General features: G+C 52.8%; 3 protein-coding genes across 5 annotated transcripts in view; 2 read left to right on the top strand and 1 right to left on the bottom strand.

Annotated features, from left to right (window-relative positions):
- Positions 1–1,578: 1,578 nt before the first annotated feature.
- On the top strand, positions 1,579–13,343 carry GPD1 (glycerol-3-phosphate dehydrogenase 1). The gene is made up of 8 exons (XM_075902061.1): positions 1,579–1,634; positions 2,349–2,526; positions 3,764–3,904; positions 4,383–4,521; positions 9,156–9,268; positions 9,652–9,885; positions 10,315–10,421; positions 11,641–13,343. The coding sequence occupies exons 1-8, from the start codon at positions 1,594–1,596 to the stop codon at positions 11,735–11,737; spliced, it is 1,050 nt and encodes a 349-aa protein (XP_075758176.1). The 5' UTR covers positions 1,579–1,593; the 3' UTR covers positions 11,738–13,343.
- A 5,887-nt stretch (positions 13,344–19,230) lies between these two features.
- Positions 19,231–20,087, top strand: COX14 (cytochrome c oxidase assembly factor COX14). 3 transcript variants are annotated; one of them, XM_075902055.1, is made up of 2 exons: positions 19,231–19,388; positions 19,790–20,087. In XM_075902055.1, the coding sequence occupies exon 2, from the start codon at positions 19,792–19,794 to the stop codon at positions 19,969–19,971; it is 180 nt and encodes a 59-aa protein (XP_075758170.1). In that variant the 5' UTR covers positions 19,231–19,388; positions 19,790–19,791; the 3' UTR covers positions 19,972–20,087. The 3 variants fall into 3 exon arrangements, with proteins under 3 accessions (XP_075758170.1, XP_075758172.1, XP_075758171.1); XM_075902057.1 differs by having other exon boundaries at positions 19,256–19,378; XM_075902056.1 differs by having other exon boundaries at positions 19,278–19,384.
- Positions 20,088–22,697: 2,610 nt separating this feature from the next.
- Positions 22,698–23,972, bottom strand: part of CERS5 (ceramide synthase 5) — a 49,194-nt gene continuing 47,919 nt past the window's right edge. The window contains exon 10 of the mRNA XM_006131149.4: positions 22,698–23,966. Coding sequence (XP_006131211.3) covers positions 23,814–23,966 — 153 coding nt within the window. The 3' untranslated portion in view covers positions 22,698–23,813. The remainder of the gene's footprint in view (positions 23,967–23,972) is intronic.

The raw sequence follows: 23,972 nt of genomic DNA, 5'->3' as shown, positions 1-23,972 counted from the left end.
TTCATGAGACCAGCATTTCTCAAATTGTGGATCCTGACCCATAAGAGAGTTGCAGAAGGGTCACAAAGTTATTTTGAGGGGTAGGCCACCCTTACATGTTGCCCAGCTCTGAAAACAGCCCCGCCTCCAGGAGCCCCACACACATACAGAACTCCCTGCTGGGACAGGGTCCTTACAGTTACAGCACTGTGACAATTCAGATTTAAATAGCTGAAATAAATTTACAATTTTTAAAATCCTATGGCTGAAGTTGACCCAAATGGACTGAATTTAGTAAGGTCCTAATTACATTGACTTTTCTAAAACTACCTAAAAAGTCATGGATTTGGCATTAGACAAATAAGGTGGATGAGATAACATTGTTTATAGGACCACCTGTTAGAGAGAGAGACAAGCTTTTCGGCTTGTACAGAGCTCACATCTGGTCTCCAGAATTTATTTGGGCCACCAAAGGCTCTGAGTCTGCCACACCTAAATAAGAGCTCCCTGTAAGCTCAGAAATTCTCTCACCAATGGAAGTTATTCCAGTAAAAGCTTCCTTGTTTTGCTAATAGTCAGGGACCAGCACAACATACATGGATTTGGCATCTCTTCCTGTTGCTAGGAAATTGCAATTAACTCAAAGTGAGCAGTACAGCTTTGTATGAGAGGTGTTATGGTGAGTTAGAGACAATCCCTCATTCTTGTAAGGGAGCGCTCCTCCTGGCTCCACCTTGGGTAAATGGAAGTGTAGGAGGTTTGCTGTCTGTCTCCACAGCCACAAACATTGAATGGCAACAGGGGGATTAAAATAAAATTCTTGTGTCCAAGTTCTGCCCACAGCCCCCTTCCAGCAAAGTATAAATGTCTGCTGAAGTAAATGTAAGGGGGAGGGTGGTTTATGAGTGAGCAAGGGAAGTGAAAAGGTTTCCTCATTCTGTGCCTGGGACCTTGACTGCAAGATGCTTCACTTTGATAAAGACAAAATTATCGCCACACTTGAAACAACTATTTTATTATTTAGAAAAACATCCTGGCAGTGTTTGTCTCTGAGTCCTATCTGCTCAGTTTGCAGATGTCTTGGTCATGGTGCAGCCTTTCCCCACTAATATAACCCATCTGCTTCCAGCCCTCCGGGGCCTCTGCCCCAAATAGCTCATCCCTAGCCTTGCACTACTTTTCAACCTTATTGATTCCCTTGCCTCATGGCAAGCATCTGACTCTGGGCTTTAAAACAAAATGTTCTGCCATATAAAGGCCTTTATTGTTCCTCTGCATCCCTAAGGCATTAGCTGATTCCAGGGCCAACGCTGGCCTTTGCTGTGCCCCATGCCACGCCAGGGACAACAGCACTAATGCTTGTCTGGCCAAAGCTTGCAATGGTGGGCTATGGGCAGTGAAGGGGGACATGTCCTTTGTCTCCACTGCCCCTCGTCCCCCCTTTTTCCTGACCCCCCCCCCCCCGCCCACAGACTGGGCCAAGCGGGAGGCGTGGCTTGCTGCCTTTGTGGGCGTGGTTTTGTGGCGAGGGGCGTGTCACACCCGACATATGGGGGCGTTAAGTGCCCCCCGTCCTGGAGGCGCCGCTCAGTCGCCGCCCCCTCGTCCCCGACCATGGGCGGCCGGAAAGTCTGTATCGTGGGCTCCGGGAACTGGTGAGCGTCCCCCGCCTCCCCGGGGCAGCCCCCGGCTCCTGCCGCCCGCGGAGCCTGCACCGGTTGCTGCGGGGGGGGGGTCCCAGCCGAGCGGTCCCGCTGCCACCCCCGGACACTGGCCCCCGCCACGCTCCAGCTGTTGCGGCGCCCGGCGGGCGTGCCGGGCTCGGGGCTGGTCCTGCCAAGCGGGGGAGACTCCGGGCGGGGGACGGGCAGCGAGTCCCAGTGTGACAGGGGGGCGCCTAGCTCTGCAGGGGCCCCGGGGGGGGGGAGCCCGCTTGGAGCTTCTGCTGCCGGGGCCCCCATGCCCCTCCTGGGGCCTGATGGGGGGCCCCGCGCCCTCCCCCCCACCAGGCCCCCATGCCCCTCCTGGGGCCTGATGGGGGGGCCCCGCGCCCTCCCCCCCACCAGGCCCCCATGCCCCTCCTGGGGCCTGATGGGGGGCCCCGCGCCCTCCCCCCCATCAGGCCCCCATGCCCCTCCTGGGGCCTGATGGGGGGCCCCGCGCCCTCCCCCCCATCAGGCCCCCATGCCCCTCCTGGGGCCTGATGGGGGGCCCCGCGCCCTCCCCCCCACCAGGCCCCCATGCCCCTCCTGGGGCCTGATGGGGGGCCCCGCGCCCTCCCCCCCATCAGGCCCCCATACCCCTCCTGGGGCCTGATGGGGGGCTCCGCGCCCCCCCCCCCATGTATCTGCCTCCTCTGCTCCCTGCAGGGGCTCTGCCATCGCCAAGATCGTGGGCAGCAATGCGGCCCAGCGGGAGCAGTTCGACCCCACGGTCACCATGTGGGTGTTCGAGGAGGAGGTGGGCGGCCGGAAACTCACCGAAGTCATCAACACGCAGCACGAGAACGTCAAATACCTGCCCGGGCACAAGCTGCCGCCCAATGTGGTGAGTCCAACATTTTATTGGGGGGGTGGTGGCGCAAAGGCTCTTCCCCCAGCCGGAGCCAGGGACAGGATGGGGGGAGGCCTGGGAGCCTCCTGGGGTGTCACAGGAAGGCTGAAGTGTTGCAGCCTCCTCTGGGCAGCAACCACACACATGGCAAAGGCCGGGACCTCAGGGGCCAAAGGTGTCTGAGGCTCCTGCTCAACCAGCCCTGTGCAAGGAAGAGGCTCCGTGCCTGCTCCTTGGACTGCTAAACCAGCCCTTGGTGGGCCCCAGCACCCAGCCACATCACATGGCCTCAGAGGCTAGGAAGCGCCAGTCATGGCTCCTTTGCTGGGCGGCTTGAGGGTGTCTGGGGCGAGAGTCCTTGGAGTCAATGGCCTCCCTCTCCTGCCACGGCGGAGCCCTGAAACAGTCGTGGCTAGAGGAGCTGGCTGGTGTCTCACCCAGCAGCGGGAAGATGGGGGAGGGGGTTGCCTGTTTTGTCTCCTTGGTGATGGAGGTAATAAATAACTATCGGCGCCCGCTGGTTCTCTGATGCCTCGAAGGGCTTGTGTAACCGCCGTGGAGAATGGCTCACAGACTCAGTTACTCATTCATGCAGTGACCTTGCTCTGTGCTCCCTGCGGCTGGCCCCTGCTGCTCTCACCCCATGAAGTCCCCCCTCAGCCCCTGCTGTTTGGATGACCCTGTGTCTCACCCATGGCACTCGCTTTACTGGAGCACTGGGCACTCCCGTCACTCCGATGGGAACAGGGCTGCATGTCTGGTTGTGCTTCAGGGCACCAAGGCCTGCAAGGTGCACCTGCCTCTCCAGTGGTCTGTGCTGCTTCAGGGGCGTCCCTTGTTACAGGGCCATGTGCCAGTAGGGGAATGGACGGGGTTAAACCCAGCTAAGGACTCCCCCTGCCGGATAGGCATGTGGTCTCCCCATTCATCAGCCTCATCTTCCTGCACCACAAGTTCCCAATCTCCTTAGCTGGCCCCTCTCTGCCCATCCTGAGCCTTTCTCCAGGCCATGCTCTGCCATTTGCAAGCCCGGCTTCCCCACTGGATCCTTCCCTCAAGACCCTGCTTGAAAGCTCATCAGGAGCCAGGTGAACTTCTCCCATCGACCATGCTTCCTCCACAGGGGAGCCCCAGTAGCCCTTGTTCCCCACTGCTCCAAGCCCCTTCTCACTAGGTAGCAGCATGGTGACAATGGTCACAGCTCCTTGGTGATGGGCCTGTTCCCCTGCAGGTGGCGGTGCCAGACGTGCTGAAGGCCTCAGCAGGGGCAGACATCCTCATCTTCGTGGTGCCCCACCAGTTCATCGGCAAACTCTGTGAGCAGCTCAAAGGCCATGTGAAGAAGGAGGCCATCGGGGTGTCACTCATCAAGGTGGGAGCGGCGGGAGTGGCATCAAGAGGCTCGGCAGCCGAGCATGGCTCACTGGGATGGCTCTGAGCGCTGGCTCGCAGGACCCAAGCTGTGTAGATAGGAGCAGCAGGCGCTGGAGGTGGCCAGGTCTCTAGGTGGAAGGACTATAGACTGGGTATTTGGCTGTGGGACTGTAGGGGGAATATGACTAGGACATGTGAAGGAAAGGCCCGGAACGAAGGGAGACTATGGACCAGGCATTACAGTTGTGGGGGCTGGAGCTGGTGAAGGGATAACAGAACTGGGGCATGGAGGTGAAGGTTAGGGCACTATAGGAACAACTCAGACCCTCAGGTCTAAGGCATGAAGGTGGGCCATGGGGCAGGGTTTAGTGCAGGTGGGGCACAGAGGACACAGAAAGGGATGTAACAGGGTGCTTGGGTGTTACCAGGGAGCCAATCCCCTGGGGGAATAACCACTATTCCTGGTTGCATCGCAGGGGGTGGATGAGGGCCCGGAGGGGCTGAAGCTGATCTCGGACATTATCCATGAGTGGCTGGGAATCGAGATGAGTGTTCTGATGGGGGCCAACATTGCCAATGAAGTGGCAGATGAGAAGTTCTGTGAAACAACCATTGGTAAAGAGCCAACCTCCCCCTCCCCTCCCCCACACACACTATCGCCCCCCTCGGGGCAGGCCTACCAGGGGTTAAAATAGCTCCCCTACTCGGGGCTGTACTAGTCTTTCCTCCCAGGATGGGGGTCTTGCCTTCCACCCGTCTTGCCCACAGGTAGTGAGGGGTGGGGGAGAGGCCTCCATGGGTAGTCAGATGCTGAGGGAATGGATGCCAGAGCTTAGTTTCTCCCCCACCCCCATCCCTGCACCCTGATGTGGGTCTTGGCGCATTGGCCGACCTCAGTAACACGAAGGAGGGCGCAGGGCTGTTGGCCTTTGTGTGCGGGGAGCTGTCTGGGCTCATGGCCTCCATGGGCACTGGTGGCAAAACCCTCCTCTCACATCCAGTCTCAAGCCCGTTATTCCTGGGGATGGAAGCATAAATGTGCTGGGTTTCCTGCTCTCTGGATTTTCTGGCTTTGCACCAGATGGAGAAGCCTCTTGACTCTAAGGCTGTGTCTACACAGCAGTCTCAGTCCGCGTCTACACACAAGGGCTGTGTCTAGACTGGCCAGTTTTTCTGGAAAATCAGCCACTTTTCCGGAAAAACTTGCCAGCTGTCTACACTGACCGCTTGAATTTCCGCAAAAGCACTGATGATCTCATGTAAGATTGTCAGTGTTCTTGCAGAAATACTATGCTGCTCCCATTGGGGCAAAAGTCCTTTTGCGCAAAACTTTTGCACAAAAGGGCCAGTGTAGACAGCTCAGATTTGTTTTCCGCATAAAAGCCCCGATCGCGAAAATGGTGATCGGGGATTTTTGTGGAAAAGCGCGTCTAGATTGGCATGAACGCTTTTCCGCAAAAAGTGCTTTTGCGGAAAAGCGTCCGTGCCAATCTAGACACTGTTCTGAAAATGCTTTTAACGGAAAACTTTTCCGTTAAAAGCATTTCCGGAAAATCATGCTAGTCTAGACGTAGCCAAACAGTTATTTCAACATAATGTCAAAATAATGTCAAGCTAGAGGACTTCTTCCTCCGACTTCTGTAACCCTCATTGTATGAGGAGTAGGGGAAGGCGGAGGACTCTAACTCGCTCTTCCTGCTGTGTAGACTGCGCCAAGAGCCAAAATAAGCTATTTCGACTTCAGCTACACAATTGACGTCGCTCAAGTTGCGTAGCTTAACTCGGCTTTAGCCCTGCTGTGTGGACGTGCCCCGAGGCAGCTGGGGCCCTTGAGGGGAGCTGAGCAGAGGTCCCATGATAGCACATTAAGGGAACTTCTGGGGACCCTCTCGCATAGTGCAGCTTGCACGCCCAGCTGATGACAGGGCATCTGTGTGGCCTGTCTGTGGAACACAGAAAGCAGCCAAGCTCGACAGAGCTGCCGCCTGCCTGGGGCATCTCCTCTGCTCATGAGATTTGGCTTAAAAAGCAGCCAAGACACAGCAAAGGAGGGAGAAGAGACTATAACATTGCAAACCCGTCATGCTCTTAGTCCTAATCACATGGTGCCTAGCAGCCAAAGCCTCTTTTGCTGGGTGCTGCACAAACACAGGCCTGGTACCAGTGCTGACAGTCTGAGAGGACGTTTTTCATGGCATGGGTCCATGTCAGTTATTGCTTGCTGGCTGCACCAGAATCTTGGCATTGGCCAGGTCTCCTGGGAACTATTTTGGGGTCATTACTTTATCTAGCAGCCACCCTGCGTGGGGCACTTTCTTGCCATGCAAAGCAGCCAAGTCCTTGTCCTACAGGACTCCACACAGGCAAAATGCAAGGCACAGAGGAGCAATGTTGCAGCATGAAAACTAAGGAGCTGAGCTGGGCTGGGTCGTGCATTGTCCTGCATTCGTGGGGTTTTAGTAATTTAGGGCAAACTTTTCAAACCTCGACGCTTGGCATCCAGGTCTTTAAGTTCAATACTGGCCTGGCTTCCAGAATGGCCAAGCTCTGTTGAAGACAACTGAAGCTTCTGACTATTGAGCCAGGTCCTGCCTGAGCATAAATGTTGATTGAGGAGCTTGGCCCCATGTCTGAAAATCACAGCCTCTGCTTTCAGTGCCCCGTCCGTTATTAAAGGGGCACTGTCCCTCTGGGACAGGCATGACGTTCTGAGGTTTTGCCTGCAAAGAGCTGCGTTCTACAGTCTCAGAAGTGTAGTCCTGTGGCATCTTAGGGTACGTCTATACAGCGGGGCTAAACTCAAAATAAGCTACACAACTTGAGCGACGCAAATTGCTTATTTTGAATTTGGGCACATCTACACAGCAGTTATTTCGAAAGAGAGCACTCTTCCTCTACCTTCTCTTGCTCCTCATACAATGAGGTTTACTGAAGTCGGCATAAGAAGATCTTTATTTCAAAATAATGGACTTGCAGTGTAAACGTGCAATAACGCTGCTGTGAGGACGTACCCCTAGGCTACGTCTACATTGCAGCCTTTTGTCGGCAGAGACAATGCAAATGTCTCTGTCATTTGCATATTCTCTGCCGATGCTTTTTGCGGAAGAGGTTTTGCGCAAAAACAAGCAGTGTAGACAGGGCCGTTTTGCGCAAAAAAAACCCCTTTTGTGCAAGATCCCTTATGCCTCAAAAAAGGAGGTATCCAGGATCTTGTGCAAAAGGGGGGTTTTGTGCAAAACGACCCCCTCTACACTGCTTGTTTTTGCTCAAAAACCTCTTCTGCAAAAAGCATCGGCAGATTATATACATGTGCGTTGTCTCTGCTGACAAAAGGCTGCAGTGTAGATGTAGCCCTAGAGACTAACAACAATATATAGAAACGTGAGCTTTCTTGGGGAAAACCCATTTCATCAGAGGAGTTGAAGGGGAAATAACAGAACCTTGTAACCTTGTTATAAATATCTTGGTTCTGTTATTTCCACTCCAGCTCATCTGATGAAGTGAGTTTTGCTCATGAAAGCTCATGATCCTAAGTATCTATTTTTGTTAGTCTCTAAGGACTGCTCTGTTTTACAGTAAAATATTATCTTCCCTCTGGCTTATTTGCTGTATTCAGCATCTCCAGCCTGCTGAATGTGTTTAATCCCTATAAAACATGCCTCAGTCATAATGGTGAGTCCTGTTTACAACACCTGCCTCCAGGCAGGAGCTGTGGTGCATCTTGTGTTTGTGTCCTTCCCAGCACGAGGGAGCCTCCCAATCCAGAGAGGCAGTGTGTGTGGGGGGGGGGGGGCAGTCATCGTCATGCTAATCCCAAGTCTCTGCTCAGGGCAGACTTGTTCCCTGCAGCATCTGTCACAGGGTATTCAGAGCAGGTTGGGGCCAACCTCCACTCAGGCTGCACAGACATTATACACCCCTAGGGAGCTGCTGGGGGATTAGAGTGGAGAAGCAAAGCTCCCCACCCACTCCTGCAGGTGCCACTCCCCTTGGGTTCATGTTTGTTGCTCCTGCAAGGAGCTGAGTGACTGGCACATTCATTCAGCTGGTGAGCAAGCAAGGGAAGCCAAGCACGTGATGTTCCTAATTAGGTCTCAGCATGTTCAAGTCCTGCCAGGCATGCTCTGAGTAAAGGCTCCTTATTAAGTCAAAGTTGTGATTCTGCCGCCAGCTGAATTAGCACCAGGGCTCTGTTACGGCTTCGTGTTCCAGGATCACGCCTCAGACGCTGAGGTGCAGCAAGCAGTGGGAGGTTAAGGGTGTGGTGGGCGGAGGAGGGTTATTTAGGTTGAACAGCCAGGCTGTGGTTCCCTTGATCACTGCAATAAAAGAAAACTCAAGGCCCCTTGCTGCTGCCAGCCCTTGAGAGACCATCTGCCTCTCGTGATAGCCCCAGGCTAACGACAGACACCATCTGTGCTTGCCCAGCTTCACCACACGTTTAATTCTCCAGGTCCTTGCCCATTGCTTCTCTCCTAGGTCAGCACTTTGGGGAGGGTGCTGCATGAAATTCAGAGGAGCCCCGCTGGGTCTGGCAAACGCTGCTTGCTAGCCTAGCCGGGGTTGGGTTTAATTTCTAGGTGGAGGGTAGGGCTCACGCACTGCCGGTCCCCTGGCCTGGCCTCCCTGCACATTTCAGCGCATTTCCCTGCCGCTTTTTCCCCAGAGGTCACTTGTCCCCACATTGTGTCAGTTTCCCCCTCGTCTGGCTGTGGCTATGCGGTATCAGAGAGCGGGTTGCTGGGAAAGGAAGCCCCAAGTCTTGACAAAGCCCTGGCTGGGTTGATTTATTTGGGATTGGTCCTGCCTTGGGCAGGGGGCTGGACTTGATGACCTCCTGAGGTCTCTTCCAGCTCTATGGTTCTGTCATTCTAAGTCCTGGCGAGTAGGCCCTGCCTTTAGCTGCTCAGGGCGAGGGTGCTGTGTGTAGCTGTGGGAGTTGTGTTAATGCCAGGTCCCAGGGGAGAGACTCCTGCTCTGGAAAAGGCACCTTTGCTGCCTTTTGTCAGTGGGACCCTGGAGTCCTTTCGTGGGGCTGGTGGGAGCTGGCACTGGACTAATCCGTGTGCCATCTCTGAAGCCCCAGCGTAGGTAAACCAGATTCCTTCCCAAGGCCCCAGCTCTAAAAGCTCGGCCGCAGGGCTGGGCAGTCAGGAGTGCAGGGGTATGAGTTCATTGGGCAGGCGGAGGTTGGGCACAGTCTTTCTCCAGGAGTCCCTGTTGGTAATGCCTCTCCCAACTCCCTTTAGGCTGCAAGAACCTGGAGCATGGGCAAATCCTGAAGGAGCTGATGCAGACACCCAATTTCCGGATCACTGTGGTACCAGAAGCTGACACCGTGGAGATCTGTGGGGCCCTGAAGGTGCATGAAAGGGCAAGGCATGGGGATAGCAACAGGCCTAGCCTATCACCTCTGCAGGCCTGAGGTGGTCTTTGGCTGGGTTACCATGGTAACGCCTCTGCGCTGGCACAAGCATCATGGGAGCAATAGGGAGGCCTTATTGTTACCCCACCTCTGGCAGCAGCATGGTCATGCTGAGGCAAGTGGATGTAGTAAGGATGCCACCTCAGTCTCCCATCCAGGTGTGGGCCTGATCCAGCCCTGCTTAGCTGAGAGGCGCTGAGCAGGAGCAGCAGGTGTGAACCCTCAGGACCCATAAGGAGCCTCAATGCTCCAGGACCATGGAGGTGTCTCGTGGCACTGACGGCTGGTAACAGGCCCCTCTGTGCTGTCGTCTCCCCCAGAACGTTGTAGCCGTAGGGGCTGGTTTCTGTGACGGCTTGAGCTTTGGGGACAACACCAAGGCAGCTGTGATTCGCCTCGGGCTGGTGGAGATGATCACCTTCTCCAAGCTCTTCTGCAAGGGCCCTGTCACTGCGGCCACCTTCCTGGAGAGCTGTGGGATCGCCGACCTCATCACCACCTGCTATGGCGGCAGGAACCGCAGGGTGGCCGAGGCCTTTGTCAAAACCGGGAAGGTGCGTGTCAGGGTGGGGAGCGTTGGTGGCAACAGAGACTTGAGCCGCCTGCTCTTTCGTGGGGGACGGGGCTGGGCAGGGACTGGGATGTAGCCAGAGGTGCCCTGTGGCTCAGAGTACGGTGGCCTCGCTTCCTTGGTGAATCAGATCCGCACTCAGTGTCCTGCGGCCAAGGCTCAGTCTGTGCTGGATGCTGTGGACGCCCCACCCATCACTGGAAAGAGCTCTGCCCTGATAGGTCCCTGCCTGCTCTCCTCATTGCTGGGGCATTGCCAGGAGCTGGGAGGTCCGATCCGCTCTCTGCAGCCCATGTGGTCCTCCCCTGGGAGGGCGTTGTCTGACCAGGGGAAGCCAGGAGAGGCTGGGGCCAGGGCTGAGGGCGAACAGCCCCCACTCACCTTACGGTCGAGTTGTATTTGGCTGGTTTAGTCCATTGAGCAGCTGGAGAAGGAGATGCTGAACGGACAGAAGCTGCAGGGTCCCCAGACGTCTGCCGAGCTGAACCACATCCTCAAACACAAGAACCTGGTGGAGAAGTGAGTGCTCTTGTCCCTCCCCCAAGGCTTGCCCATAGTCTCCCATTGAGCCCCATCTGTGAGTGGGTCGGATTCTCTGCCACATCCCACACCTTAACTCTGCCCCCACAAATGCAGTAGAAGTGATGCCGATGTTGTCAGGCACGATGGGCAGCGTGTGCTGTTGTGACCAGCTCCTGCCTTCCAGGCTGGTTGGGGATGTAATAGGATACCTGTTTACACGGTTAACCGATACGCCTGGGTATCAGGCAGCAGCACAAGGTGGCAGCCAGCCCCTGTAAGTCGGGCGGCAGGCGGGAGCCGATGTGCCCTGGCTCCCAGGGAGCTGGCTGCTGCCCTGCACTGCAGGTGCATGTAACTGTAACCACTGACATTTTCAGCAGTTACCCAATTACTTGTTTTTTAGCTTCTCTAGTCTGGTTCTTCATGTCTGCGCCATCTGGGGAGGTGCCTAGTATGTGTGAAGTCAGGCCTCCCCTGGGGTTGCAGGTCAGCTGCTCTGCCTGCCCAATTGCCAGACTGTACCCACCATGTCTGGTGTGGGGACAGGAGCTCCAGTCTCCTCCAACCACCTCAGCCACAGCTGCTCAGAAGAGCAGGCGATGACATGTCACGCCAGGTACAGCTGGTGCTAAATCCGGAAGAGACCATTTTTGGTGCAGCAGTGACTTGCCAGTTACCTCTGAGGGCAACCCCGGGGTCCTCGCTCCTGCAGGTGTAAAGCCAATGCATGTGCCTATGCAGCTCCTGCAAGCTAAGGAGGCCATCGTGGCTCAAAACTTGGAGAGGAGACTTGTGAGAACACGTCACATTCTATTAATTAGAGGCACTTTTGCCTCAGGATTGGTGTTGAGCCCAGTGCCAAGCAGAGGGAGAGCAGGTGCTGTGCTGCAGAACGTGTCATTTGTTGAATGAGGCATCAGCTGACTGTGGTCATTAAGATCTTGTGGCCCTGAGTCTTACCGGGCCAATGCCAGAATGCAGGCTGTGCTCTATCAACAGCAGATCTGGTCAGCCTCGTGGGCCTCTCCTGCAGTCTTGGATGAATCCCCCAGTCTTCATTTCCTGACCTAAACTGCTGCGCTGTTAAGCAAAGAGAGTGGGGTGCAGGGATTTCTAGGGGTCCTGCAGCTGATGCCACTGAGGTTGGGGCACTGTATGTACAGAGAGGGATTTGCTACCATCAGTGCAAAGCCTCATTTTGTTCATCTGCCCATAGGTTCCCCCTCTTCACTGCTGTGTATCAGATCTGCTACGAGGGCAAACCCGTCGCTGACTTCATCAAGTGCCTTCAGAACCATCCTGCCCACATGTAACTGGGCCTTGGGCCCCAACCGCTGAACCATGGAAATGAGTCGAGAGCCGCTGTTGGAGCATGAGCCTTTGTGTACAGAAAGATGCTGGGATCGTCTGAGCCATCACAGATCCTGGGAAAGGGGGTCCCCCTTCCGTGGCCCAGGGCTGCTCAGCCCTCAGCCAGAGGATGCACTCTCGATTCTATATGGAGAAACCAAATTAAATGCCCTCCTCTTAGGTGTCTAAAATTTGCTGCTCCCCACAACACCCTGCTTGGGGGGGACCTGCCATCATATTCCTCATCAGTGGTGCGACCGGTCCAGTTTGCCGTGGGGCTCGTCTGGGCTTCCTTCGTGAGTTGTCTGTAGATGAAGCATGTGAAGGTTGCTTTGGCTGGGAGGACAAAATCTGCTTTTGCAAGCTGTATCCTTTATAGAGGCCGCCCGGCAGGGCAAAGGTTCTTCGTTGTCTGCTGCAATAGTCGTTTCTTACTGTTCCTTTTTGCTTATCCTCCCCACAGTGAGGGACTGAGAGCACGTGTGGGTCCCTGCCAGATTTGATTTGCCCACAGCCAAACTCTTGATGATTTTAAAAAGGGCCAACAATCCCCATTTTTATAAGAAGCCACTGTGCATGGGGAGCACCCCCACAGGAAACACTGCTCCCCCAAGTCTCTTCCGGTGCCCAGCCCTGGCTGTCACGGAGCCAGGACCCTGGATAACTCCCCAGGCACCAAAGGCAGCATCCCAGGGCGATGTCCATGCAGATTGTCAGAAGCAGCTGGAGAAAGTTCTTTGGCCTTTTGCTCTGGAGCTCAAATCAAATCCCATTGGGATTCCAAATCCTCTCCTGACTGTTCAGCTGCTCTGCCTCGCAGCTCCCTGCATGTCCTACGTTGCTCTTTCTCCCTTCTGCGCTTTGTGCAGCTTCTGGCTACTGCCAGCCAGGGACAGATGTCCCTGAGTCAGGCCTGCCCTGGCCTGCCCCTACAGGTGGCTGGGTTATTGGCTACGAATCATGTTCACATTGCACCCTCCTGAGCCACTGGGCCAAGCTGCTTTTAATCAGAAAATGGGAGGCACCAGGGCCTCCTGGACCCCAGAGCATTGGGACTGTGCCTCAGACCTGGCTCTGCTTTTACTTGTGTGCCTTGATGTTCCTCTTGCTCTTGCCTCTGGGCTCTTGTCAGGCCCAGCTGGGGTGGCTGAAACTGCCCATTATAATGGGGTCCCTCATTGGTCAACTGAGATGCATTTCCTTGGAGTAACCCCTGATCTGAGTGCTGGGGAAGGGGAGGAGACAGTCACCAGCACAAAGGGGAGTGGGGGGCACCCTTCATTTTCAGTGGGCCTCCAGCTCCTGGCTGCCCTCTGTGCCTTTGGAACTGGCCCTCAGCGAGCAAAGCTCCTACAAGCCTTTCTGAACCCTGTCACAAAGCCAGACAGCTCCTTGCTACATCTTCACAAGGGTCTGGCCTTCCAGTGCCCCAGGCTGGGCGCGGGGTGCGAGGGAGCAAAATGCTCTCTCCGCCCCAGTGCCAGACTTGCCCTGTGTCTCTGACTGGCCGAACATGAAGGTACTTGAGTTGTGAATGTTTAATAAAACAATGGACAGAGAAAACCCTTAGCCCCCAGTCTCTGCAGCCTTGTTCTGTTCGTGCTGGTGTTGGTTGGACCTAGGGCCGTGCGAGGCCAGACTAGGCATCCCTACGGGCTCCTCTGGCTATAAGATCTCTGTGCTGTACCCCAGGAGGAGGCCGGTACTAGGTACAGTTGAGGGGCAGGGCTGGGTGCTGGGGTTCTGGTTTCTATCCGGTGCCATGGCTGACTGCTGCGATTGCACTTCAGATGCTGGATGGGATGGGCCCAGAGGACCTGTGCAGATTGAGAGCTTGCTGCCTAGAAGAGATTGGGCAGAGTACTAGAATCCTGCTGCTGATTCACCCCCTAAGGCGGACCCATGTCGGGGAGGAGGGCTGGGACCCTGCAGTAAGACACTTGTGCACCTGTAACCCAGTGCCCATTCCTCAGGCTCCCTTGACATGCTCGCTGGCTGGTGTGTTGCTCATGGCTTTACTCTTCATGCTGTTCCCCCCACAGGTCCACTGCTTCCTCTTAGCAAAGTTTGTCCAAGGGCTTCCCTGTAAAACACAGTCTCCCTGCCCCCAACCTTCGGCCCTGGGAACTTAATCTGCTGACAGTGCAGTCACTGCTGTGGCTTTTATTAGCTGCTCGTTCCGTCCAGCTACCCTCTGACCTTTAGAGTGAACTGACTGTATAGAAGGCTGCCAGCTTCCGCCTCCTCACACATCCCAGCCCTGATCCTATTGGGGCTACAGAGAAGGGACAGAACCTCACCCCTGCACCCTGACACCATGCCTGATGCTGGAGGCGGCTTGCTGCTCCTATTGCTTTGAAAGATCTGCAACGCCCAGCTCCTTTTGCAGGGTGATTGCGTCTCTCAGGGACCAGAGTTCCCTGTAAGCTGTGCACGTGGGTGGCTACCCAGGAGGGATTCAGGTGCCGCACAGCTGATTTAACAGGGCACCCACAGCTGGCAGCATGTGTTTCTCTTGGTGGTGCACATTCGTACATGCCTCTGTGCACAGAACAAAATTTATTCTCATATGGATGGGAAAAATTGGAGGGAACATTATCAGAGACCCCCACTGATCTGCAGGGAGCCCTTCCTCCCAGTCCCAGGTGAGTCTCAGTTTCTCCCCCAGAACAAGCTCTGAACTACTCCAGCTGACGCTTATTGAGGGGAGGGGGCAAGTCTGTGAACTGCACCACACCCTGGCCTGTCCCATATCAGCACTCCAGTCTCTGCATGACAGCTTCTCCTTACAGCCTGGCCTTGTGTGCCCCAGATCCCAGTGGGCCAGATACTGCAGGGCCTGATGCCAGGGTGTGTGTAATGATGTGGCCACAGCAGCAACAGTCATAGGCAGGTGCTTCCTTTGTTCCCCAGGTTTCCTGCCGCATCCAGTGGAGGTTTCTTTGAGGACTTAGCTTCAGGTGCTAGCACTAAGCAGCTTTATCAGTACCTGGGAGGGCATTCGCTAGGCTGGTGCTACCCCCACACTGCAGGTGTGGCAGAGCCCTGATCCCACTGGCCAAGTGTGGCAGGATCCCAGCCTGAGACAGTGGGACCATGGTGTCCCACTGTCTCTCCAGCTTTGGCAGTCTCTCACAATGCCTTGCTAGTGATCATAGTGACACAGAAGATTAGGGTTGGAAGAGACCTCAAGAGATCAACGAGCCTCAAAGCAGGACCAAATCATCCCAGCCAGGGCTTTGTCAAACCTGGCCTTAAAAACCTCAATGGATAGAGATTCCACCCCCTCCCTAGGTAACCCATCCCAGTGCTTCTCTGCCCTCCTACTGAAATAGTTTTTTTCCTAATATCTAACCTAGACCTCCCTCACTGTAACTTGAGACCATTGCTCCTTCTTCTGTCATCTGCCAGCACTGAGAATAGCCTGGCTCCATCCTTTTTAGAACCTCCCTTCAGGTAGTTGAAAGATGCTATCAAATCCCCCCTCACTCTTTTCTTCCGTAGACTAAATAAGCCCAAATCCCTCAGCCTCTCCTTATGTGTCATGTGCTCCAGCCCCCTAATCATTTTTGTTGCCCTCCACTGGACTTTCTCCAGTGCATCCACATCCTTTCTGTAATGGGGGGCCCAGAATTGCACACAATATTCCAAATGTGGCTTCACCAGTACCGAATAAATGGGAAAAATCACATCTCTAGAGCTGCTGGCAATGCTCCTACTAATGCACCCTAATATGCCATTAGCCTTCTTGACTACAGGGGCACACACACTGTTGACTCATCCAGTTTCTTGTCCACTGTAATCTTCAGGTCCTTTTCTGCACAACTGCTGCCTAGCTTGTCAGTCTCCAGCCTGTAACAATGCTTAGGATTCTTCCATCCCAAGTGCAGGACTCTTCACTTCTCCTTGTTGAACCTCATCAGATTTCTTTTGGCCCAATCCTCCAATTTGTCTAGGTCACTCTGGACCTTTTCCCTACCCTGCAGCATAGCGACCTCGCTCAGTGTGTCATCTGCAAACTTGGTGAGGGTGCAATCCATCCCCTCATCTAGGTAATTAATAAAAGATGTTGAACAAAACCAGCCTTAGGACTGACCCCTGGAGCACTCCGCTTGATATTGGCTGCCAACTAGACATTAGTGAAAACCGACACAAATTATTAAGCACCTCTGTCATTTCCGCATTTTCTGTTTTTCCCTCTTCATTGAGCAATAAGCCTACCCTGTCCTTGGTCCTGCTCTTGCTTCTAATACATTTGTGGCATGTTTTCTTGATACCCTTTGGGTGTGTCTACACTGGCCGCTTGAATTTGCGCAAGAGCACTGACTTTGTAATGTACAAAATCAGTGCTTCTTGTGCAAATACTTTCACGCTCCCGCTCGGGAAAAAGCCATCTTGCACAAGAATACTTGCCTAAGAGGGCCAGTGTAGACAGGGAAGAATTTAGCCCCAATGGCTAAAATGGCGATTGGAGCTTTATTGCGCAAAATCACGTCTAGACTGGCCACGGATGCTTTTGCGCAAAAGCACTTTTTGCGCAAAAGCATCCTTGCCAATCTGGACGCTCTTTTGCAGAAATACTTTTAACGGAAAAACTTTTCCGTTAAAAGTATTTCCGCAAAAGCATGCCAGTCTAGACGTAGCCACTATGTCTCTAGCTAATTTCGAGCTCATTTTGTGCCTTCACCTTTCTAATTTTGCTCCTACCTATTTGTGTTATTGGTTGATATACATCCTTTGTACTTTGTCCCACTTTCCACTTTTTATAGGACTTCTTTTTGATTTTTAGATCATTCAAAGTCTCCTGGTTAAATAGGATGATCTCTTGGCATACTTCCTATTATTTCTACACAGTGGAATAGTGCGGTCTTGCGCCCTTAATAATGTCCTTTTGAAAAACTGCCAACTTCAGTTGTTTTTCCTCTTAGTCTTGCTTCCCATGGGACCTTACCCACCAGCTCTCTGAGTCTGCTAAAATTTGCCTTCTTGAAATCCATTGTCTCTAATTTGCTTCTACCATTCCTTAGAAACATGAACTCTATCGTTTCATGATCACTTTCACACCATCTGCCACTTTCAAATTTTCAACCAGTTCCTCTTTATTTGTTAAAATCAAATCTAGAATAGCCTCCCCCCATAGCTTTCTCTGCCTTTTGAAATAAAAAAAAAGATCTCCAATACATTCCAAGAATTTGGTGGATAATCCATGCCCTGCTGTGTTATTTTCCCAACAGATGTCTGGATAGTTGAAGGCCTCCATCACCACCAAGTCCTGTACTTTGGATAATTTTGTTGTTTTAAAAAAGCTTCATCCACCTCTTCTTCCTGGTTAGATGGTCTGTAATAGAGAGCCTACCATGACATCAGCCTTGTTTTTTACCCCTTTTACTCCTCTGGCCCCTGGAGGCTAGGCTAAGTTGGGGGTGGAGCATCCCTCCTCCATCTGGCTGGTTCCCACCTTCAGCAGGTTCATTGAGTGCTGGATAGTGCAATCCACAGTATGCATATTCCTCCCTTAAAAACTGGGCCAAGGTTGAAATCTTCAGAGTGCCCTTTTTGCTTGCAGCAGGTGTGGCAGGAGAAAGGCCAAGTATGGCCCCCTGTGTTAGGTTTTCATACCCTCAGTCCACATGTTTGGAAAGCAAAAGTTCAGGCATGTCTGGAGGCATTGCTGAGTTTCCAGGCAAAGATGAGCAACTCCCCTCATGCATTGTATTGTAGCTCCTTTGCTGGACAATGGTTGTTTGGTACCCAACCCAGGCACTGGCTACTCTCCTTGCTGATATATCTGGGAAGCTGACATCAGGCTGATTGCCCACACTACAACATGATTTAGTGACAGTCATACAACACATTCACATAACGTCATATGCATTGATGATACAGGTATACAGATAGAGACATGACCATCAGCAGATCAGAGTTGCACTCCTGACACCTTACAAGGCATACTTTATAGGTAAGACCATGATGATATAAAATGAGGAATATGAGGGTTACAGGGCATGTGTCCAAGGTACAGTATCACAGCAAGGCTGGGCAAAGCTTGTCTCAGAGCCTTGCTGCTCTTGAGGAAAAACTCCCTCACCCTGCCCAGCTGCTGCAAGTTGTGGCTATAAAAAGGCTCCCCTTTGCCATTTGGAGTTATGTTCTGCAGACACAGCTCCTGTCCAAGGACACTCTGGATGTCAATGCTGCTCCAAGTGCTGTGTCGGTTCCAGTCCCAGGTGCAGAGAGTGACCTTTACTCACCAGCAAACCCAGAAACAAGCAAACAGCCTAAGCACTTCCACTCAATTTGTGACTGTGAGAACCTTCTGGGTTAGAGGAAACTTTTGTGAAGCCAGCACTCATGTGCTAGCCCTCAGGCTGCAGGGCTAGCACCAGTGAGCATCTTTCCTTGCAGCTGGCCTTTGTGGGGACTTCAGTCAGCATCCTGGTCATCATGGCAACTGTGGCTTGTGCTATATTAGTGTGATATGGACCCATGTTTAGAGGTAACAGGCTGCACAACGCCCAACATCAGATCAGCTGTTATGCAAATTGACCTTAAGGGATGTAAGTCCCTTGTGCTCCTCCCACCCCATTCACCTAATTAATATGAGTGCTCTGAGAAGTTCACGAAAAACAGAAAGGCGTATGGGAGGGCTGCAGACCAAGGGAAAAACATGCTAGGCTACTGCATGTGAAAGAGACAAGCATCTAATCTTGTACTGGAAGTGGGAGGCAGGAAATGGAGAAGGGCAATAAAACAGTGGCAGTTCCCCAGGGTTAGCACCTGACTGGCCACCGCTGCTATATTGACCTGTGCCGCTGCAGCTCCCATTGGCCGAGAATCACCATTCCTGGCCCATGGGAACTGCGGGAAGCGGTGTCCTGGTCCACACCGCTTCCCGCATCTTCCAGTAGCCGGGAATGGCGACCCACCATGGCCAGCAGGAGCTGTAACTGGCCGTACCTGCAGTGGCCCACCGGGCGCTATGCCTGGCGAACCAGGCCGGTATTTGCCCGCTCCTGAAGCAGAGCGGTAGAGGGAGGTGGATGGGAAAGGGGGTGGGGCAGAGCCAGGCGAATTAAGGGCCTGACTCAAGGGGCAGATGGCGGGGGAGGTGGGGGCAGGGGGGGTCACGCTGAAAATCTCTTAGCCAGTTTGAGCTAAGGGGGGGGGGGTGGGGAGCCTGCCCCTGCCCCTCTAGGCCTTGGCAGGGCTGTAATGGGGGGGGGGGGCACCACGGCGGCAACAGGCCGCGACCCGCCATCGCCAGCAGGGGTCGCCCTTTGGGTGAGGGGCTCGGCCCCCGCCCGGCCTGCAGCAGGGGCACCGCGCGGGGGGGGGCGAGTCGCCCATTGGGGTCACAGCCTGGGGGGGTTACGTAGAGCCCGGCACGGGGTGTGTGGCCCCCGCACCCTTGTCCCCATCGCCCTTCTGCCCCCCCCCGCCTCAGTGCGCCGGGCACTCAGAGAGACTACCGCTCCCAGCATGCACTCTTCCGCTCCCGGGACCACGTGACCGGAAGAACCCGGCCTCTGGGTAGAGGTCACGAGGGGTCGGGCGGAAGGCGAGCCGGAACTGCCCGCGACCCTGAGACGCAGCTTCTGGAAGCGGTGACGGCAGGTGACGGGCGGGGCGGGAGCGAGAAGGAAGAAGAAGGGGAGGGGGGGCAGGAGCGAGGAGGAGGAAGAAGGGGAGGGGGGCGGGAGTGAGGAGGAAGAAGGGGAGGGGGGCGGGAGTGAGGAGGAGGAAGAAGGGGAGGGGGGCGGGAGTGAGGAGGAAGAAGGGGGGGGCAGGAGCGAGGAGGAGGAAGAAGGGGAGGGGGGCGGGAGTGAGGAGGAGGAGGAAGAAGGGGAGGGGGGCAGGAGTGAGGAGGAAGAAGGGGAGGGGGGCAGGAGCGAGGAGGAAGAAGGGGGGGCGGGAGTGAGGAGGAGGAGGAAGAAGGGGAGGGGGGCAGGAGCGAGGAGGAAGAAGGGGGGGGCCGGGGCTGGGACTGAGCGTGGCCTGTGGTTCCCCCCTCCCAGGCATGGTCTCCGCCAAGCAGCTGGCCGACTTCAGCTACAAGGCCTTTTCCGGCTCCATGATGCTCCTGACACTCTACGGCGGCTACCTGTGCAGCGCCCGCGCCTACCGCTACTTCCAGCGCCAGCAGGCCCTCAAGCAGCTGGAACAGGCCCAGCTTGGCCCTGGCACCGTGGAAGACTAAGGTGACACCTGCTGCAGGGGCTGGCAGCCCTGCTGCAGCGTGGGGCGTTTCCCTGCCCTCAGGACTCTGCCGGAGCAGCTGGCTTGATCATGTGAGAATTAAATATTCTACTTGTCTCCGCTTGTCCGTCTGTGACCAGAAGGGCCCGCGTGAAGGAGTCCATTCAAGCTACATCTGTGCGCTAGCTGCCGGGATCCTCCTCAAATTCTCCTCTCCCACCTCAGCCAACTGAGTTGCCACAGGCTGAGAAATTAAGGGCTTGTGAGAGCTTAACACGCTGTAGTTCAGGGCAGTTTTTAGTGGTGGGAGGGCACTCCAAGAAAATGATTAAGTGGTCACAGGTCACGTTCTTGAGGAGATAACAGGTTTTGGATGGAGATTGGTCTTATGACAGGAGGTAGGGGATTAGGGTACAGGAAGACGTGTGGGGTCAAAGGGAGTTTGAGTGAAGGGGTTGGGAATTGAGGTAAGGTCCATGAAGGGGTATGGCTGTAGGAGAGGATTCTGACCTGGAGGAGGGATGCAGGGAGTGGGAGGGGGTATGGGCCCAGTGTTCCCTGTAACTCAATTCAAATTAGGGATGTAAGCAAGTAGACTATTACTTGATAAGCCTAAGCTTATTGCAGAGTCAAGTCAACTACTTGCTCTCTCTCCCCCCCCCCCCCCCAATCAGAGGCAGCAATTGAGGAATCTGGTTCCCCCAGGACTGTCTCCAGGTGTGTCAAGGGGAGGGGAGAGACTGCTCTAGCAGCAGCCTCTATCTGCAGGAGGTCCCAGGGGGGAGGTAAGTCCCCCAGCAAATGAGATGGTTGCTGCAAAGCAGCCTTTGTTCACAGCAGCCAGGACTGGCTACTAACAGGAGCTGCTCAGTCCCCGCTCCTGCCAGGTCCAGCAAGCCAGGCTCAGTCCTGGATCACACTGGTCCAGGATGGCTATGGCTCTGCATTTTAAATGCAGTAAGAGTTAATGGCTCTTACAACATTTAAAATGCAGTGCTGTAGTGGTCCTGGCTCGTGCCAGTCCAGGGCCAATCCCTGCTGCACCTCTGCCTGGCTCCTACTATATTTAAACTGCAGAGTCACAGTGGGGGTAGCTCCTTCTGAGCATCTTCCTTTATTGAGATTAGTCACTTATCTGCTTCTAAACATCCTTAATTCAGATACCACGTGGCTGATTAGCTGAACACCCAGGCTGTGTCTACACTGGCCGCATGTTCTTGTGCAAGTAAACTGACATTCTAATATATGAAATCAGGGCTTCTTGTGCCAGAACTGACACTCCCACTCAGGAATAAGCCCTTTTGCACAACTGTTCTTGCGCAAGAGGCCAGTGTAGACGGGCAACATGAATTTCTTGTGCAAGAAAGCCCCGTGGTTAAAATGGCCATCAGAGCTTTCTTGCGCAAGAGAGCGTCTACACTGGCATGGATGCTCTTGTGCAAAAGCACATCTCTTGCGCAAAGGCACATCCAGTGTAGATGCTCTCTTTTGGAAGAGTTTTTGCACAAGAACTCTTCCGTAAAAGAGTTCTTGTGCAAGAAGGTGCCAGTGTAGATGTAGCCCCACAGTTAGCTTGCTTAGCTTTGCTTATACTTGTGGTGCACATTCACGCATGGCTTGGTGCATGAATTTATTCAACACATGGATGGAAGAAATCCTCACAATGAAATTAGTTGTGACCTGGGGATTGTGGTGCAGAGGGTTAGCAGTGTGACATGGGCCCCATAGATACAACTACTCCCTATTAGGTAAATTGTATCAAGAGAGTCCTCCAGTCCACCTAGTACTATCTACAGCAGGTGTTAAGTGTGTGTTAGAGCATTGCTTGGGTGTGGATTTTGCACACTGCTGAGTACTTGTTGTACTGATCGAATTTGCCATTGTGGACTCAAACTGAGGAAATGGAGAGCAAATTTCTGGGACAATTTTGGATTGAGTCCTGTTCCCAAGCAGATTAGATTTTTATCAACACTGGTTTGACACCCACATTAAAGTTTTCTAGTCACCGTCCATAAGTGTATGAATTTAACAATTGCACGTTTTACTCCCAATGGCCAGGCACTCACATCCAAAAGTTTAATTTGTAGCTTCATTTCAATGTTAGATAGTGACAAATTGCATAACTTATTTCAAGTTTAGGGTGTTGTGTAGATGCACTCTGAGAAAATAGTGGTATGAGGTAGCTATTTTAAGATCCAACTCAAATTTGATGAACCCTACATATTGATAAATTTAAGTTTGATACTTAACACATGGTTCTCTTGCCACAGATATGCTTGAGAAGAACACAGAGCAAAAGTTCAGCAAGAGGCACTAACTTTTGGGCAATTAAGGGACACTGAATAAAAGTTGTTGGAGCTAGGGCTGATGAAAATATTCATGAAGGAAATTTGTTCAGCTTTGCAGCCTGTGATTAATTTTCCAAAATAATGTTAGTGAAGAGCATGAGACTTGATTAAAGCTCATTTGACCTACTTTGGTAGTTAGCTAATCTGGAATTTGGTCAGAACATTGTTGCTGTCACTTAAGTGAAGCACAGAATCTTAATCAGAAGTCTCTCCTTTAGGATAGCAGTCCTATGGGACCAGCACATGGGGGACACAGAAGACCACCACCACTATTTTCTGCAGTGTATATGCCAAACTTGTTCAATATTTCAAGATGAGTTGTTTACAAAGCAGAGGCAGCTGCCTCCTTAAGAGAAATGCTGAAAAAATGCAAGTCAAACAAGTTTCTGAAGCTTTTTTTTTTTTAAATCAGAGAAGAGTAAACAATTGTATAAAATAAGACATTTCTGAAGTCCTGCACATGATTATGACACACTCAGGTGTCTTCCATTGCCCCTGAAGTACCATTGAGTAAAGGAAGAAGTGAAGCCTTTGCTGTGGCTGCCTTTCCACTACCTTGATATCAGGATAGCGATGCTCACTTCTGTCTTAAACACAGACAGGGCTGCAACTTCTGTCCCTGTGGAAAGTTAATATAACCTACCAGCATTGTCCATTTTTGGCTAATGTCCTGCCTTATAAATCTTAACCATATCCTGTAAAAGTCTTTAAATTCACATGCGTTGCAAGTATGGCTGTGCTGTGATAGTTTTCTAAATAAGGATCTGGAGTGCAACTTTTTTTAGGTTTATTTAAGACTTCGGATGGGCATTTCAGCACCACAATAGGCAGTAAATACTACTCGGGCCATCTTGACAGCACAGATTATAAACTATATATAATCTCCTTCACACAGAACATCCCAATGACAAGTTAAAACATGCTTTGTCCATCAGAATCTGATTCAATTCATGGCTGTAACACAGTCACAGCAGGACTGATACATTAAAATTGATTTTAAAAATCTCTGTGCTGCAGCCTGGGCAGCTTACAGCATGATCTATTAGAATGATACTAGATCACACAATCTAAATGTATCCTGGAGTGCATCAAGAAGGCATACTGGACCTGCTCCAAGTCACGAAACATTTTTAGAAAGGTACACAGTCCACAGTCAGTGTCCGTCCCAGCCCAAACTCATTCCATCAAGCTTGAGCTGATCCTAATAAAAAACAGTTTGTAGCACATACACACAAATACTTCTGCAAATATTAGAGATGGACTAGGAGACTAAGAAAATAAGCCATTTTGTATTTAATAAAGTGGAATTTTGCATCTTTGTTTTTGCACTAGTAATTGGCTCGGTCCCTTCTGTGGCATGAAACCTTCAACAGGTCTGGACTATGCTTAGTTCAGATTTGATGGACTTTTTTTGAAGGAAGGGGTATCTAGATTAAAGATCACTTAGGAATGTTGAGTGCAACACATCTAGATATCTAGAGAGTCCATGTTTGCCTCAGGCCTCTCCTGGCCACTGAGCACTAGCCACATGACCATTAAGCCGATTGGCACCATTGCTTGAAGTGCTGAAGATTCCTTTTGTGCTATTTGAAGTCATGTCTTCCTCTTCAGAGCTGCTCTCTACATCACTGCGATCATCTTTTGATACCTGAAA

The sequence above is a fragment of the Pelodiscus sinensis genome, chromosome 19 (genome assembly GCF_049634645.1).
Source record: "Pelodiscus sinensis isolate JC-2024 chromosome 19, ASM4963464v1, whole genome shotgun sequence".
Lineage (NCBI taxonomy): Eukaryota > Metazoa > Chordata > Testudines > Trionychidae > Pelodiscus > Pelodiscus sinensis.
The sequence above is the reverse complement of the archived record's forward strand: the minus strand, read 5'-3'. Positions and strand labels throughout refer to the sequence as shown.